Source organism: Dasypus novemcinctus, chromosome 19 (assembly GCF_030445035.2).
Source record: "Dasypus novemcinctus isolate mDasNov1 chromosome 19, mDasNov1.1.hap2, whole genome shotgun sequence".
Lineage (NCBI taxonomy): Eukaryota > Metazoa > Chordata > Mammalia > Cingulata > Dasypodidae > Dasypus > Dasypus novemcinctus.
Window position 1 is genome coordinate 30,536,582 of NC_080691.1, and position 14,426 is coordinate 30,551,007.

The 14,426-nt window shown below is 42.3% G+C and overlaps 1 protein-coding gene across 4 annotated transcripts in view; it reads left to right on the plus strand.

Annotated features, from left to right (window-relative positions):
• RNF10 (ring finger protein 10) overlaps window positions 1-14,426 on the plus strand; it is a 49,807-nt gene that overhangs the window by 21,662 nt on the left and 13,719 nt on the right. For 2 of the 4 annotated variants that reach the window (XR_011646513.1, XM_058281469.2), the window contains exons 7-13: window positions 1,374-1,534; window positions 2,898-3,023; window positions 3,226-3,502; window positions 3,720-3,853; window positions 4,245-4,271; window positions 4,932-5,049; window positions 5,292-5,393. Coding sequence is in view for 2 of the 4 variants with exons in the window: in XM_058281469.2 (XP_058137452.1) it covers window positions 1,374-1,534; window positions 2,898-3,023; window positions 3,226-3,502; window positions 3,720-3,853; window positions 4,245-4,271; window positions 4,932-5,049; window positions 5,292-5,393 (945 nt within the window). In the remaining 2 variants the exon portion in view is untranslated. The remainder of the gene's footprint in view (window positions 1-1,373; window positions 1,535-2,897; window positions 3,024-3,225; window positions 3,503-3,719; window positions 3,854-4,244; window positions 4,272-4,931; window positions 5,050-5,291; window positions 5,394-14,426) is intronic. The other 2 variants (XR_011646514.1, XM_058281470.2) reach the window with 1 other exon arrangement.

Sequence of the window (14,426 nt, forward strand, 5' to 3'; positions counted from 1 at the left end):
GGAGGCCCAGGGTTTGAACCGCGGACCTCCCATGTAGTAGACGAACGCCCTAACCACTGGGCCAAGTCCACTTCCCAAAATACGCAATTTTTGATCCAGCATTTATACTTAAATATCATAAGGAGATTATTTGTACCAAGGGTCATGTGTAAGAATTTTTCATTGCAATATGACATTGAGAAATTAGCAGTAACCAAAATGTTCCATAAGGCACTTATAATAGTACATCATGCTGTGGAGCACTATACAGAAGGTAAGAATAAGATAGATCTTTATTAACATTTTGAAAAAATTTTCAGTGTACATTGAGTAAAAAGTAGAACCAGATGTACAGTATATCATTTATGGAAAAACATTTCTTTATGAACATGTGTATATAAATGTATAGAAAAGGGTTGAGGGATAAATATTCAAATTTGTAAATAGTTTTCTCTGGGTGAGATGGGAGGATGGGTAAATGGGGCTTTATGAAGGGGGCCTTAAAAGAGAGTATTTTTTTTTTTTTTAAGATTTATTTATTTCTCCCCACCCCCTCATTGTTGGTATTTGCTGTGTCTGTTTGTCTTCCCTGTTTCTATTTAGGAAGCACTGGGAACTGAACACAGGCCTAATTACTTGAGCCACCTCCGTTCCCTGCTTTGTTGTGTTTCTCATTATGTTTTTCTTCTTGTGTCTTGTTGTATCAGCTTGCCTGTCATGCCAGCTTGCTATCTTCCACAGGAGGCACTGGGAACTGAACTAGTGACCTACCATGTGGTAGGCAGGAGCTCAGTCCCTTGAACCAGATCTGCTTCCCTGTTTTAAACTTTTAAAAAAGTACAAAAAAAAAAAAAGTACTGAAAATATGGAGAGGAAGTAAAGAAAATAAAATACTTTTTTTCTCAGAGGTACCCTAAAATGTTAATTATATATATGTTTTTTTATTTTGTGAGATTGGGATTAGATTTTCTAGTCTGGCATCTGCTTTTTTTCACATTATTTCTCTATGTTACTAAATACCTCCTTAAAAAAACAATTTTAGTGTCTGCACAGTTCTGTTCAGTGAGCATACCATTGTACAAATGACCATTCTTTTATTGTTGAATTTACTGGTTGATTTCAGTTTTTCTAATATTATAGGCAATGCTGGAATTAATGAAAATCATTTGACTAAAGTTTTGACTGCATCTCTGGTTTTTTTAGAATAGATTTCTTGTATTACAGAGTCAGAGTTACAAACCTAACTTTGACGACATTGTTAAGTGATTTTCTAGGAAGTAATGCTAAATTACTCTTTCACCACTTGGAAAACTGCGTATGGAAATTCCCATTTAACTACAGTATGGTAAACTGAGAATGTAGCATTCTTGAAAATTTTGCTAACTTTCTTGTAGATGAACAGCACAGCCAGTACTCCAAACTACTGCTGGCCTCTAAGGAGCAGGTTCTGCACCGGGTAGTTCTAGAAGAGAAAGTAGCACTAGAGCAGCAACTGGCAGAGGAGAAGCAAACCTCTGAGTCTTGCTTTATTGAGGCAGCTATCCAGGAGCTCAAGGTAAGTTGATGCACTGGAAACTTAAACTTAAAACCAGGATGCTACACCTTAACACTTTCTGCTGGGGGTGGGGTTATTGGATGATGGAGATGTTACTTCTGCTCCACATTTCAGATAATAATCAGAAAATGGCTAAAAAAGCCAGTTTGCTTTGGGCTTTGGTGATGAGAGGGAAGGGATCATTTAGTGGTTTTTGGAGCTCTTTCTGGAACTGAGAAGAACAAGTCAAAATGAATTTATAACTAATTGTGATGATGGAGTTTCTAAGGTTAGCTGTGTTCTTAGTTCAGGAAGTTGGGTTTTTTTTGTTTTCTAGGAAAACATTTAGATTTGATTTTAGAGTTATTTCAAGAGGTATTATAGAAAAAGTACTATGATAAGCCTAGCAGACCTAGGAATACCTGCTGAGGATCTTGGAACAGCAAGAAATACTCAAATATAGAATTTTCTACATATCCAGTATCTGCTACAATAGGAATTCTTAAACTTTAACAATAATTAGAATTAGTTGGCCTCCATCCTGAAAGATTCAGTAGACCTGGGCTCAGTAGATGTGATAATTTTATTATAACAAGTTCCAGGGTGATTTCGATGCTGCTCATCCCCAGACCATACTTAGAGAACCACTGATCTAGGTGAGAACACTAATAACTCTCATTTCTCGAGTTATTAGCATGTGACAGGCCCTGTGCTAAGCACTATGCTTAGATTTATCTCATTTAAGCTTCATATCCTAGTGTGGTAGCTACAACTATCCTCTTTCACAGGTGAGGAAATAGAATCATGGGTTAGGTAATTTGTTTAAGGACATAAAGAGTGAAGTTGGCATTTGAATTCCTGTCTCTCTGACTCTCAAGTAGTCCTTGGGCAGAATCTTGCAAATTTAATTTTTATTTTCTTTCTACAGTGCATAAGTGTTTGTTCAGATGCCATTTAGGTAAAAGAAAAATTGCACAGAAGTAGACTTGTCCACGGAGGTAGGGGTTGGCCAAATCCTTGCCTCCTACTCTGGTACTCTTTGAGCACAGTTGTTAAAAACAAGAAGGCTAGGTTTATATTTATAGATGTGAGGAAACTTTTGTGTAGTGTTTTTGTTATTGTTATTAAAAGATTCTTAGCCGAACACCAGCCTTTGTGGGTTTCAGAAGCTTTCAGCAGGAGTCTGGGGAGGGAAACATAGGCATTGTACCTCCCTGTTTCCCTTAAAGATCGATGATTTTAAGTACCTAACCATTTCCATTGGGCCTGGTTACCTTTTAACTTTTGCTCCTGTTGAGAGAGGCCATTCTAAGCCCTTGCCCTTCAGACTAAATTGTATTTCTGGAAACTTAGCTTTCACTGGTCTTTTCTCTGGTGGCTTTAGACTCGGGAGGAGACTCTGTCAGGATTGGCTGAAAACAGAGGAGAGGTCACTGGTGTCATGGCTGCTCTGGAACAACTGGTGCTGATGGCTCCCTTGGCAAAGGAGCCTGTTTTCCAACCCAGGAAGGTTAGTGTGTCAGTCTTACAGACTGAATGGCTGCCATTCCAAAATGCTGCTGTTAAGATGGTAGGCACTGTTGTAAGACCTGAACTTTCTCGGGAGTAGAAGAAACTAGGGACATTAAATCACTGAATGTGACGGTTAAAATAATCATCCAGAGAGTGAATGCAGGACATGTATTTTGTTGACCTGGAGTTTGTTCCAACAGGATGTGCTGGAATATCTGTCTGCTTTTGATGAAGTAACCACAGAAGTTTCTACTGTGGGCTCTCCTTCTCATCCTCTTGCTCTCCCTCTGGTGGAGGAAGAGGAAGCAGCATCTGAACCGGAGCCTGAGGGGTTGTCAGATGCCTGTGATGACTCAGTGTTAGCAGATGACAATCTTGGAGAAGGGATCATTTGTACTAAGTCCAGCCAGCAGGAGCTCATCACCAAGCCAGGCTTCACACATCTGAGCTCCTCTCCATGTTACTACTTTTACCAAGGTGAGGGTCCCTGAGGAGGAGGGCTGGGTTGCCACAGAGATGCCTCAGAGAGATGACCTGGCTCTCTAAGCAGAAGGAAGTATCTCCTCTAGATCCTAGAGGCTTGGATCTGTTGTGTGTGTCAGCATGGGGAGGGAGAGACAGGCCTAGCAATAAGGAGGGGCTCTGTCCTGGGGGCTGGCCAAGACTATTGTGTGACAGAGCCACTTACCTTCAGCGGAAGATGGGCAGCACATGTTCCTCCACCCTGTGAATGTGCGCTGTCTTGTGCGGGAGTATGGCAGCCTGGAGCAGAGCCCGGAGAAGATTTCAGCAACTGTGGTGGAGATAGCTGGGTATTCCATGTCTGAGGTAAGACCCTTTGTTTAGAAGTAGTGGGTGGGGAAGTGGCTCTAACCTAATCTTTTGATTTCTACAAATCTTCAAGCCGTTCGTTTTTGTATTTTTTAATATATTTTTTTAGGAGGTACTGGGACTCAAACCCAGGACCTCATACATGGGAAGCAGGGGCCTAACCACTTGAGCTACAACTGCTCCCTAAATCCGTTTTTATTAGTGATGGTGCTTGCAACTTTAAAATTAAGATGGCGCACCTTACATGTCAGGGGTACTTCCCTGGTTCTGCTTCATCAGTTACCACTGACTGCTCTGTGCATCTCAGCAGCATTTACTGTAGTTTGGGAATATAGATGTCTCCTAGTTTCATTAAAGGTAGAGTTTGCTTTGTTTCTCTTTTTCATAGCTTGGGAGAAATGTCCGAAAGAATAAGGTAGGACAGATTCTTCACTTTACTATATTAATCAGAGAAATTCTTAGAGGTTTTAAGCTGGGTTATACAAGCTTGAAATGCATTTTTAGCTTAGCATATACCTGTGAATTATTGTTTGGTGTTTTTATATGTGAAATTTGGCCTTTCAGGGGATTCTCCGTATACTGGTTACAAACTTATTATGAACTTCAAAATTAGACTTTGAGTAGTATATAAAATTTCCATCAAAACATATTCAGGAAAAATAATAGAAAATAAAATCAAACTTAAATTGAGTTTCATTTTTACTGTTTTAGGCAAAGCTTTAATAAACAGGGAAATTGGCTTTATCTTCCTTCCTAGTTATTGTTAGTTCTGTTAGTGGTTCTCAAATATTTTGTCAACATGTAATCTTATCATCTCTGTTCTCCCACCTCATTCATGGATCCCAGAAAATCAGAAACTGCTGATGAATTTTAGATCATTTGTTACCAAACTCAGTTCACTCATTTCCAGCATGAAAATTTTATTTTAAGATAATTGACATTTTCTGTTTGACTTTTCAAAATGGTGATAACTTGAGTACTGTTCTTTCTGTGAGTGATACTATTGGATACCTGGTTTGCTATCGGGATTTAGGCTCGTCTTAGTTGAAAATTGTTGGCCCCTTTTCCAATGTAGGATGTTCGACAGCGTCATAGATACCTCTCTCACTTGCCTCTTACCTGTGAGTTCAGCATCTGTGAACTGGCTCTGCAGCCTCCTGTAGTCTCTAAGGAAACACTAGAGATATTCTCAGGTAAGAATTTCCCTGCTTTGCTTTTCTGCATAGTGGGTTGGTTTCAGGGATTCTTGTGGCCAGCAACCCAGTGTGGGAGAAAACTTAAAGAGCTGTATCATCTCAGAAACTGTTGATACATTCCATTCATTCAACCATTCCAGCTGGGTCCACTGGTTTGGACTTAGCTACTAGTTAACTGGGCAGAATTAGTGGTCAGGTTGTCCTGAGTCTCCCTCTTCAAAACCTGACCCAACCCACAGATGACATCGAGAAGAGAAAGCGTCAGCGCCAGAAGAAGGCTCGGGAGGAACGTCGCCGAGAGCGCAGGATTGAGATGGAGGAGAACAAGAAACAGGGCAAGTGTAAGTTTGGGCACTGTCCTTTTTTTTTAATTTTTATTTTGAGAAGTTGTAAGTTTACAGAAAAGTCATTTGTAACATACATAAAATACAGAGTTCATATATACCTCCATTTTTAACAATGTTACAATTCATAGGGTTCACTGTGCTGTACAGTCCTATATGTATATATATTTTAAAATTTTTATTCTGGTAACATATACAACCTAAAATTTCCTCCTAACCATCTTTACATATATAATTCAGTGCTGTTAATTGCATTCATAATGTTGTGCTACCATCATCACCGTCTATTACCAAAACTTTGCAGTCAACCCAAAAAGAAAACTGTACAATTCCCCATTTCCTGACTCTAGATTCTGACTAAGTTTGCTTATTCTAATTATTTCATATAAGTGAGATCATATGATTTTTGTCCTTCTGTAACTGGTTTTTACTGAGCATGTTGTCATCAAGTGCGACGGTTTGCTCGGTCGGTAGAGGTGGGGTCTGACTGCGGACGAGGGGTCAGTCCCGCTTGGGACGAGGGGTCGGTCCGGCAGCAGACGAGGGGTCGGTCTCACAGGGGTTGTGCGGTTCGGCTGACGGGGTCGCCCGGCGAAGCCGGCGACGAGGGGGTCGCCCGGAGAAGCAGGCGATGAACTGGGGACAAGGGAGGCCAGGCCCTTGTCGGGGGCTCTCGGACTGGAGGGCACACGGCAGAAGAACTACCGCGGAGACAAGGTAAACAGGCAAGTCCACTTTATTGAGGGAGAGGCAACAGTTTTATAGGGGCTGGGGAAGGCTGATTGGTCGAAGCCACGCCCTGTTCTGATTGGTTGCCGGAGAAAGGTCAGTGGGAGGTACTGGACGGGGGAGGGGCGGTGGTTAGGGATTGGCTGTTGCTGTTGCTGGGGGAAGGGGCAGGTTTAGGGATTGGTGGCTGCTGTTGCTGGGGTGGAGGGCAGACTTGAGTTTCCCGCCCACGCCTGGCTGTTGCTGCTGTTGGGGGGAGGGAAAAGGGCAGACCGGAATTTTCCGCCCTGCGCCTGCGCAGGGAGAAAGAAGGCATCGTGTGGCGCTATCTGGGAGGAGGGGCGGCCGCGGAAGCATGGCTGCCGAGAAGGGGGGACCTGAGGGCACTCTGCGCCCATGCCGAGCTCCCTTCAGGGGTGGCGGTGAGTCCGACCAGCCACCCTATTATGGGGGCAGCAGCTTGGAATTAGGCCTACCACGGCTGCTCCCCTGCCAGGCCAGCAAACCACACTTCAGCCCGAGGGGTGACCGCAATCAAGGTTGATCCATGTTGTCGCATGTATCAGAACTTCATTCCTTTTTAATGCTGCATGATATTCCATTATATGTATATACCACATTTTATCTATCAGTTGATGGATACTTGGATTGCTTCTATCTTGTGGCACTTGTGAAAAATGTTGCTCTGAACCTCAGTGTGCAAATACCTGTTTGAGTCCCTGCTTTCAGTTCATTTTGGTATACACCTAGCAGTGAGATTGCTGGGTCACATGGCAATACTGTACCTAACTTTTCTGTGAAACTCCCAAACTCTCTTCCACAGTGAGCACCATTTTTCAATTCCACTAGCAATGAATGAATTTTCCTATTTCTCCATATCTTCGTCAACACATTTATTACTATATTTTTAACATTCTAGTGGGTTTTGATTTGCACTTCCCTAATTGCTAATGATATTGAGCATCTTGTGCCTTTTGGCCATTTGGATATCCTCTTTGGAGAAATGTCTATTCAAGTCTTTTGTTCATTTTTCAAATGGGTTGTCTTTTTATTGTGGTATGATTTCTTTATATATTCTGGATATTAAACCCTTATTGAATATGTGGTTTCCAAATATTTTCTCCCATTGAGTAGGTCATCTTTTTATTTTCATGATAAAGTCCTTTGCATAAAAGTTTTTTTTTTCTTTTTTAACTAGTTCAAACTCTTTACTTCCCAGAAGTAATGACTAAGAGAAAGGAGGGAAGGGTGGGAGAAGAGGAAGAGAGAATGAACCAGAGAGCAGGGCGGCGGGAGGGGGGCATGACAGTAAACCCCTGATCTATGAAGTCTCAGGAGGCAAGTGCTCAAGGTTAAAAAAAAAAAAAAAGAAAAAAGTACTGGAGAATCATCTGGGGCTGTGGGAAGCATTTTGGTGTCTTTCTATGTATAGGTCCTAGGGGAAAAGGCTGGTGCTGCTGGCGCCACATTAAATAGTGTGTACACTGCAGAGTCCAAGGCTATAGGCAGGTGTGGGGAGGGGTCATATCACTACGGGCTGAATCTTACTGTCATTGTCACAACTGGTGATCTTTTACTTGGCCCATGCATCATCTTTACTTGTTAATACCTCATCTTCTGCTTCTTGGCTACTAATCCAGTCTTGAGGGTTAGTTTGTCCCCGCCTCTGTGCTTGCCTACAAAGCTGAGAGTGTGTCCTGGGGCTATGGCGACCTGCTGGTTGGGACACAGCATGCCTGGAGGCAGCTCTTCTAGCTGCTGCCTCTCCATCTTCTACTTGAACAGCTCCAGGAAGCTGCCATCATTGGCAGCAAGTTCATACTGCCAGACACTAGGCTTGAACCTGTGCCTCCTCATCATGGCTCTCAGGTGATGTCCTGGGCCCAGATTTAGCCCTTTGTCTCCTGTCACCACCTACAGGGCTGGCACCTCCTGGCCTGGGGGCTCTGCCCGTTTCCCTCAAGCAGCCATTTTGTTGCTAGGTGCCACTTGCACAAAAGTTTTCAATTTTGATGAAGTTCCATGTTTTCCCTTTTGTTGCTTATGCTTTGGGTGTGAAGTCTAAGAAACCATTGCTTAACACAAGATGGTAAAGGTGCTTCCCTAGGTTTTCTTGTAGGAGCTGTGTAGTCCTGGTTCTTACATTTACGTCTTTGATCCATTTTGAGTTAATTTTTGTATATTTAGAGGTCTCTCTTGTTTTTTTTGCATATGAATATCCAGTTGTCTCAGCACCATTCATTTGTTGAAGAGACTATTTCCCAATCGAGTAGACTTGGCAGCCTTGAAAAATCAATTGACTGTGGAGCAGTTGTAGTTCAGTAGTTGAGGATGTACATCACATGTATGAAGTTCATTCAATCCCTGGTACCTCCTTAAAAGAAATTAAATTTTAAAAACCAATTTGCCATAGATGTGAGGTTCTATTTCTGAACTCTCAGTTCAGTTTCATTGGTCTGTATAGCCATTCCTGTCCTCTACCATATTGTTTTGACCACTGTAGCTTTGTAATAAGCTTTATTTATTTTTAATGATTTATTCTCCCCCGCCCCAACCCCCATTGTTTGTGCTTGCTGTGTCTGTTTGTTGTGTTTGTCTTTTAGGAGGCATCGAAACTGAACCCAGGACCTCCCATTTGGAAGGGAGGTGCCTAGTAGCTTGAGCCACCTCCATTCCCTGCTTTTGTTGTGTCTCTCATTGGGTTTTCCTCCTTTTGTCTCTTTGTTGTGTCATCTTGTGTCAGCTAGCTGCACCACTTCTTGCTATCTTACTTCTCTTCTTTAGAGGCACCAGGAACAGAACCCAGGACCTCCCGTGTGGTAGGCAGGAGCTCAGTAGCTTGAGCCACATCCACTTCCCTGTAATAAGCTTTAAAGTCAGGAAGTGTGAACCCTCTGACTTGGTTCTTTTTCAGGATGGTTTTGACTATTCGTGGCTCCTTACCCTTCCAAATGAATTTGATTAACTTTTCCATTTCTGTAAAGAAGGCTGTTGGAATTTTGATTTGGATTGCATTGAATCTGTAAATCATTTTAGCTAAAATTGACATTAATGATATTTAGTCATTTAGTACATGAACACAGAATGTCCTTTCATTTATCTAGGTTGTCTTTGATTTCTTTTAGCAAAGTTTTATAGTTTTCTGTGTAAAGGCCTTTACATCCTTAGTTAAATTTATTCCTAGATCGTTGATTTTTTTATTTATTGTAAATGGAATTTTTTTTTTTTTCAAGATTTATTTATTAATTTAATTCCCCCTCCTCTCCCGGTTGTCTGTTCTCTGTGTCGATTTGCTGCGTCTTATTTCTTTGTCCACTTCTGTTGTCGTCAGCGGCACGGGGAGTGTGGGCAGCGCCATTCCTGGGCAGGCTGCACTTTCTTTCGCGCAGGGCGGCTCTCCTTAAGGGGTGCACTCCTTGTGCGTGGGGCTCCCCTACGCAGGGGATACCCCTGCGTGGCAGGGCACTCCTTGCGTGCATCAGCACTGTGCATAGGCCAGCTCCACACGGGTCAAGGAGGCCCGGGGTTTGAACCGCGGACCTCCCATGTGGTAGACGGACGCCCTAACCACTGGGCCAAGTCCGTTTCCCAAAACATCTCAAATTTTTTTTTCCCTTTTCGAGGTACCGGGACCGGGGACTGAACCCAGGACCTTGTATGTGGGAAACCAGCGCTCAATCACTGGGCCACATTGGCTCCCCTGGAATTTTTTCTTGATTTCCTCAGATTTCTCATTACTGGCAGTGTTAGTCAGCTGAAGGGGTGCTGATGCAAAGTGTCAGAAATCTGTTGGCTTTTATAAAGGGTATTTATTTGGGGTAGAAGCTTATAATTACCGGGCTACAAAGTATAAGTTACTTCTGTCACCAAAGTCTTTTGCCACGTGTTGGATCAAGATGGCTGCCAATGTCTGCAAGGGTTCAGCCTCCCTCTTCCTCTTAAGGCTCCATGGCCCCAGCTTTTTCCAATATCAGCTGTAGGCTGGGGTAAGTCTAGTCTCTCTCCTGGGGGTTGTTTCTGTCCAGGCTCACCTGCTCTGTTCTCTCTACAAGGCCAGCTGTGAACTATCAGGCAAATGGTTCTTCTCTCTTCTCGGGGCCTCTACTGTGTCTAATGGGGCCTTCTCTCTTTCCTAATGTATCTTCTTCTCTGTGTATTTACTTCCCTAAACTCCAGGATCAAAACTACAACTGTCTCTGCCATGTCGTTTTCTCCATGGGGGCAGGGACTCAGTGTCTTACTGATGTGGCCCAATAAAAGCCTTAATCATAGGGAAACGGACTTTGGCCCAGTGGTTAGGGCGTCCGTCTACCATATGGGAGGTCCGCGGTTCAAACCCCGGGCCTCCTTGACCCGTGTGGAGCTGGCCGTGTGCAGTGCTGATGCGCGCAAGGAGTGCCGTGCCACGCAAGGGTGTCCCCCTCGTGGGGCTCCCACGCGCAAGGAGTGCGCCTGTGAGGAGAGCCGCCCAGCTTGAAAAGAAAGAGCAGCCTGCCCAGGAATGGCGCCGCCCACACTTCCCGTGCCGCTGACAACAAAATAGAAGCGGACAAAGAAACAAGACGCAGCAAATAGACACCAAGAACAGACAACCAGGGGAGGGGGGGAAATTAAATAAATAAATAAATCTTTAAAAAAAAAAAAAAGCCTTAATCATAATTTAATCAAGTAAGTGTGAAACCTCTGAATTCAATATAATCTAATATGCCCAGAAAAAGATGAGTTTACAAACATAATCCAGTATCTATTTTGGAATTCATAAACAATACCAAACTTCTACATCAGTGTATGGAAACAACTTTTTGGGTGTTGATTTTGTACTCTGCCATTTTGCGTAATCGTCTGTTAGATCTAGTAGTTTTTTGTTATTGTTGTTTTTTAAAGATTTATTTATTTTTCTTTATTTATCCCTTCTTCCCCCAAATGGTTCTCTTCTTTGTCTGCTCATTGTTTCCTCGCCTTTTTTAGGATGCACTGGGAACCAAACCTGGGATCTCCCGTGTGGTAGGCAGGTGTCCAGCTGGTTGAGCCACATCCATTTCCCTCTAGTAGTTGTAGATTGTTTGGAACTTTGTAAATATAGGATTATGTCATCTGCAGATAGTGAGAATTTTAACTTCTTCTTTTCCAATTTGGGTGCCTTTTTTTCTTTTTTCTTTTTCTTTTCTAATTGCTCTGGCTAGAACTTCGAGTATAATGTTGAATTACAGTGGTTCCAGTGGGCATCCTTGTCTTGTTCGAGATCTTACAACAGGGTTTCTTAACCTTTTTTGTTCCATGGATCCCTTTGCCAGTCAGGTGAAAACCTTGGACCTTTTACTAAGTCTACACTATACTGTACATTATTTAATAAATATATCACACCAGCACCAACATGTCCCCATAAGAATAATGTTTTTTTAATTTCAATTCAAGCTCATGGACCCCTTGTTAAGAACCCCTGTCTTAGACGGAAAACTTTGTCTTTTTCTATTTAGTATAATGTTAGTAGTGGGTTTTTCTTATATGCCTTTTGTCATGTGAGGAAATTTCCTTCCATTGCTATCTTCCAAAGTATTTTTATCAAGAAGGGATGCTGGATTTTATCAGATGCCTTTTCTGCATCAATTGAGAGGATCATGTGGGTTTTTTTCCCTTCATTTTCTTAATGTGTGGTGTATTACATTGATTTTTCTTATGTTGAACCACCCTTGCATACCTAGGATAAATTCCACTTGATCATGGTGTATAATTCTTTTAATAACATCATTGGTTCTATTTGCTAGTATTTTGAAGATTTTTGCATCTGTATTCATAAAAGAAATTGGTATGTAATTTTCTTTTTAAGATTTATTTCTCCCCTCCCCGCTCATTGTTTGCACTCTGTTCTCTGTTCGTTGTGTGCTCTGTCTGCTCATTTTTATTTTTTTTAAGAGGCACCAGGAACTGGGACCCTTGCATGTGGAAGGCAGGTGCCCATACGCTTGAGCCACATCGTTCCCTGCTTGTGTCTCATTGTATCCTGTTCCATCAGCTTGCCGTGCCAGCCTCTGGCGTCAACTCACTGTCTCGCTCGTCTTCTTTAGAAGGCAAAGGGAACCAAACCTGGGACCTCTTCATGGTAGGCGGGTGCCCAACTACTTGAGCCACATCTGCTTCCCTCTTGTATCTTTATCTGGCTTTGATATTAGGGTGATGATGGTCTCATAGAATGAGTTAGGTAGTGTTTCCTCCTGTTCAATTTTTTGGAATATTTGATAGAATTCATCTGTGAAGCCATCTGGTTCTGGGCTTTTTTTTTTTTTTTTTTTTTTTTTTTAAGGTAACAGAGCTGGGTCCTTGTATGTGGGAAGCCGGCACTCAACCACTAAGTCACATCCATCGGCTCCCCTGTGTTTTATTTATTTATTTGTTTTGCTTATTGTTTGTTTTTTTTCTAGGAGGTACTGGGAACCCAACCTGGGACCTCCCATCTGGGAAGCAGGCATTCAACTGCTTGAGCCACTTCTCCCACTTCTAGCTTTTATATATTTTTATATTTTTATTTTTTTACTTCTTAAGAGATTTATTTCTTCCCCCTCCCTCCATTGTCTGCTCTCTGTGTCCATACACTGTGTGTTCTTCTGTGTCTGTTTGTATTCTCATTAGGCAGCTCTGGGAATCGATCCTGGGACCTTCCAGTCATGCTTTATGCCACCACAGCTCCCTGGTTTGCTGCATCTCTTATTGTCTCTCCTTTGTTTCTCTCTTTGTTGTGCCAGCTCTCCGCGTGGGCCAGCATTCCTGTGAGGGGCAGCACTCCTGCATGGGCCAGCACTCCACATGGGCCAGCACACCACATGGGCCAGCTCACTACATGGGCCAGCTCACCACATGGGCCAGCTTGCCTTCACCAGGAGGTCCTGGGTATTGAACCCTGGACCTCCTATATGGTAGACAGGAGCCCAAGTGCTTGAGCCACATCTGCTTCCCTGTTTATTATATTTAGATCCTTGATCTATTTGAGTTAATTTTTATATAACCTGTGAGATAGGGGTCGTTTTTCTTTCTTTTGGATATAGATACCCAGTTCTCACAGCGCCATTTGTTGACTAGACTGTTTTGCTCCAGTTGGGTGGACTTGACAGCCTTGTCAAAAATCACTTGAACAGGAGAATGAATGTAGTGCCAGTTGAGTGACTGCTTCCTATCTATGAGGTCCAGGGTTCTATCCCTGGTACCCCCTAAAAACAAACGATTAAAAACCAGCTAGTTGGGGAGTGTATGTAGCTCAGTGGCTGAGCACCTGCTTCTCATGTACAAGGTCCTGGGTTCAATTGCCAGTACCTCCTTTGAAAAAAAAAATCACTAAAGCATAGATTTCATAACAATTTAGTTCCGTTAGTCTCTGTGTCTGTCTTTATGCAGTATGATGATGTTTTTACTTTACCATTGTAGTTGGGTAATATAATTTAAAGTCCACTTGATTTGACAATTATTAGCTTTTCCATTTCTTTTAAAAAAGGTAGTTGGAATTTTTATTGGGATTGCATTGAATCTGTAAATCAATTTGGGTAGAATTGATATTTATTTTTTTAATTTACTCCCCCCACATATGGTTCTCTCATCTGTCTGCTCATTGTTTGCTTGCCTTCTCCAGGAGGCATTGGAAACCAAACCCAGGATCCTCCCACATGGGAGGTGCAAGTGCCTAACTGTCTGAGCCATATCTGCTACCCTTGGGCTGTGGCATTTGTTCATTTAGATGTCTGGCTTATTGGAGTGGGTATGGCATCTAGCTTGTCTTTAGGAACCACTGGAACCTGAACCCAGGACCTTACATGTGATAGGCAGTTACCCAACTGGTTGAGCCAACATCTACTTCCCTGTCCTTCATTTTTTTTTTTAATGTATTTTTAATTTTTTAAAAAGATACTTAGATTACATAAAAATATAGGGGATTCCCATATGCCCCACTCCTGACACCTCCCACATTTTCCCACATTAACAATGTCCTACATTAGTGTGGTATATTCATTAAAATGAAAATAATGAAAACATTTTAGAGCATTGACACTAAACATGGATTATATTTACATTGTATTCTACACTCTCTCCCACACACTTTTGTAGGTTATGGCAAGATATGTAATGGCCTGTATCTTCATCATAATGTCATTCAGGACAATTCCCAAGTCCTGAAAATGCCCCTATGTTTCCCCTGTTTTTCCTTCTCCCTGCCCTTAGAACCTCCAGTGACCACTGCTTCCACATCAATGATATAATTTGTTCCATTGCTAGAATCACAATAAGTTTACAGTAGAATACCAGTAAGTCTACTTC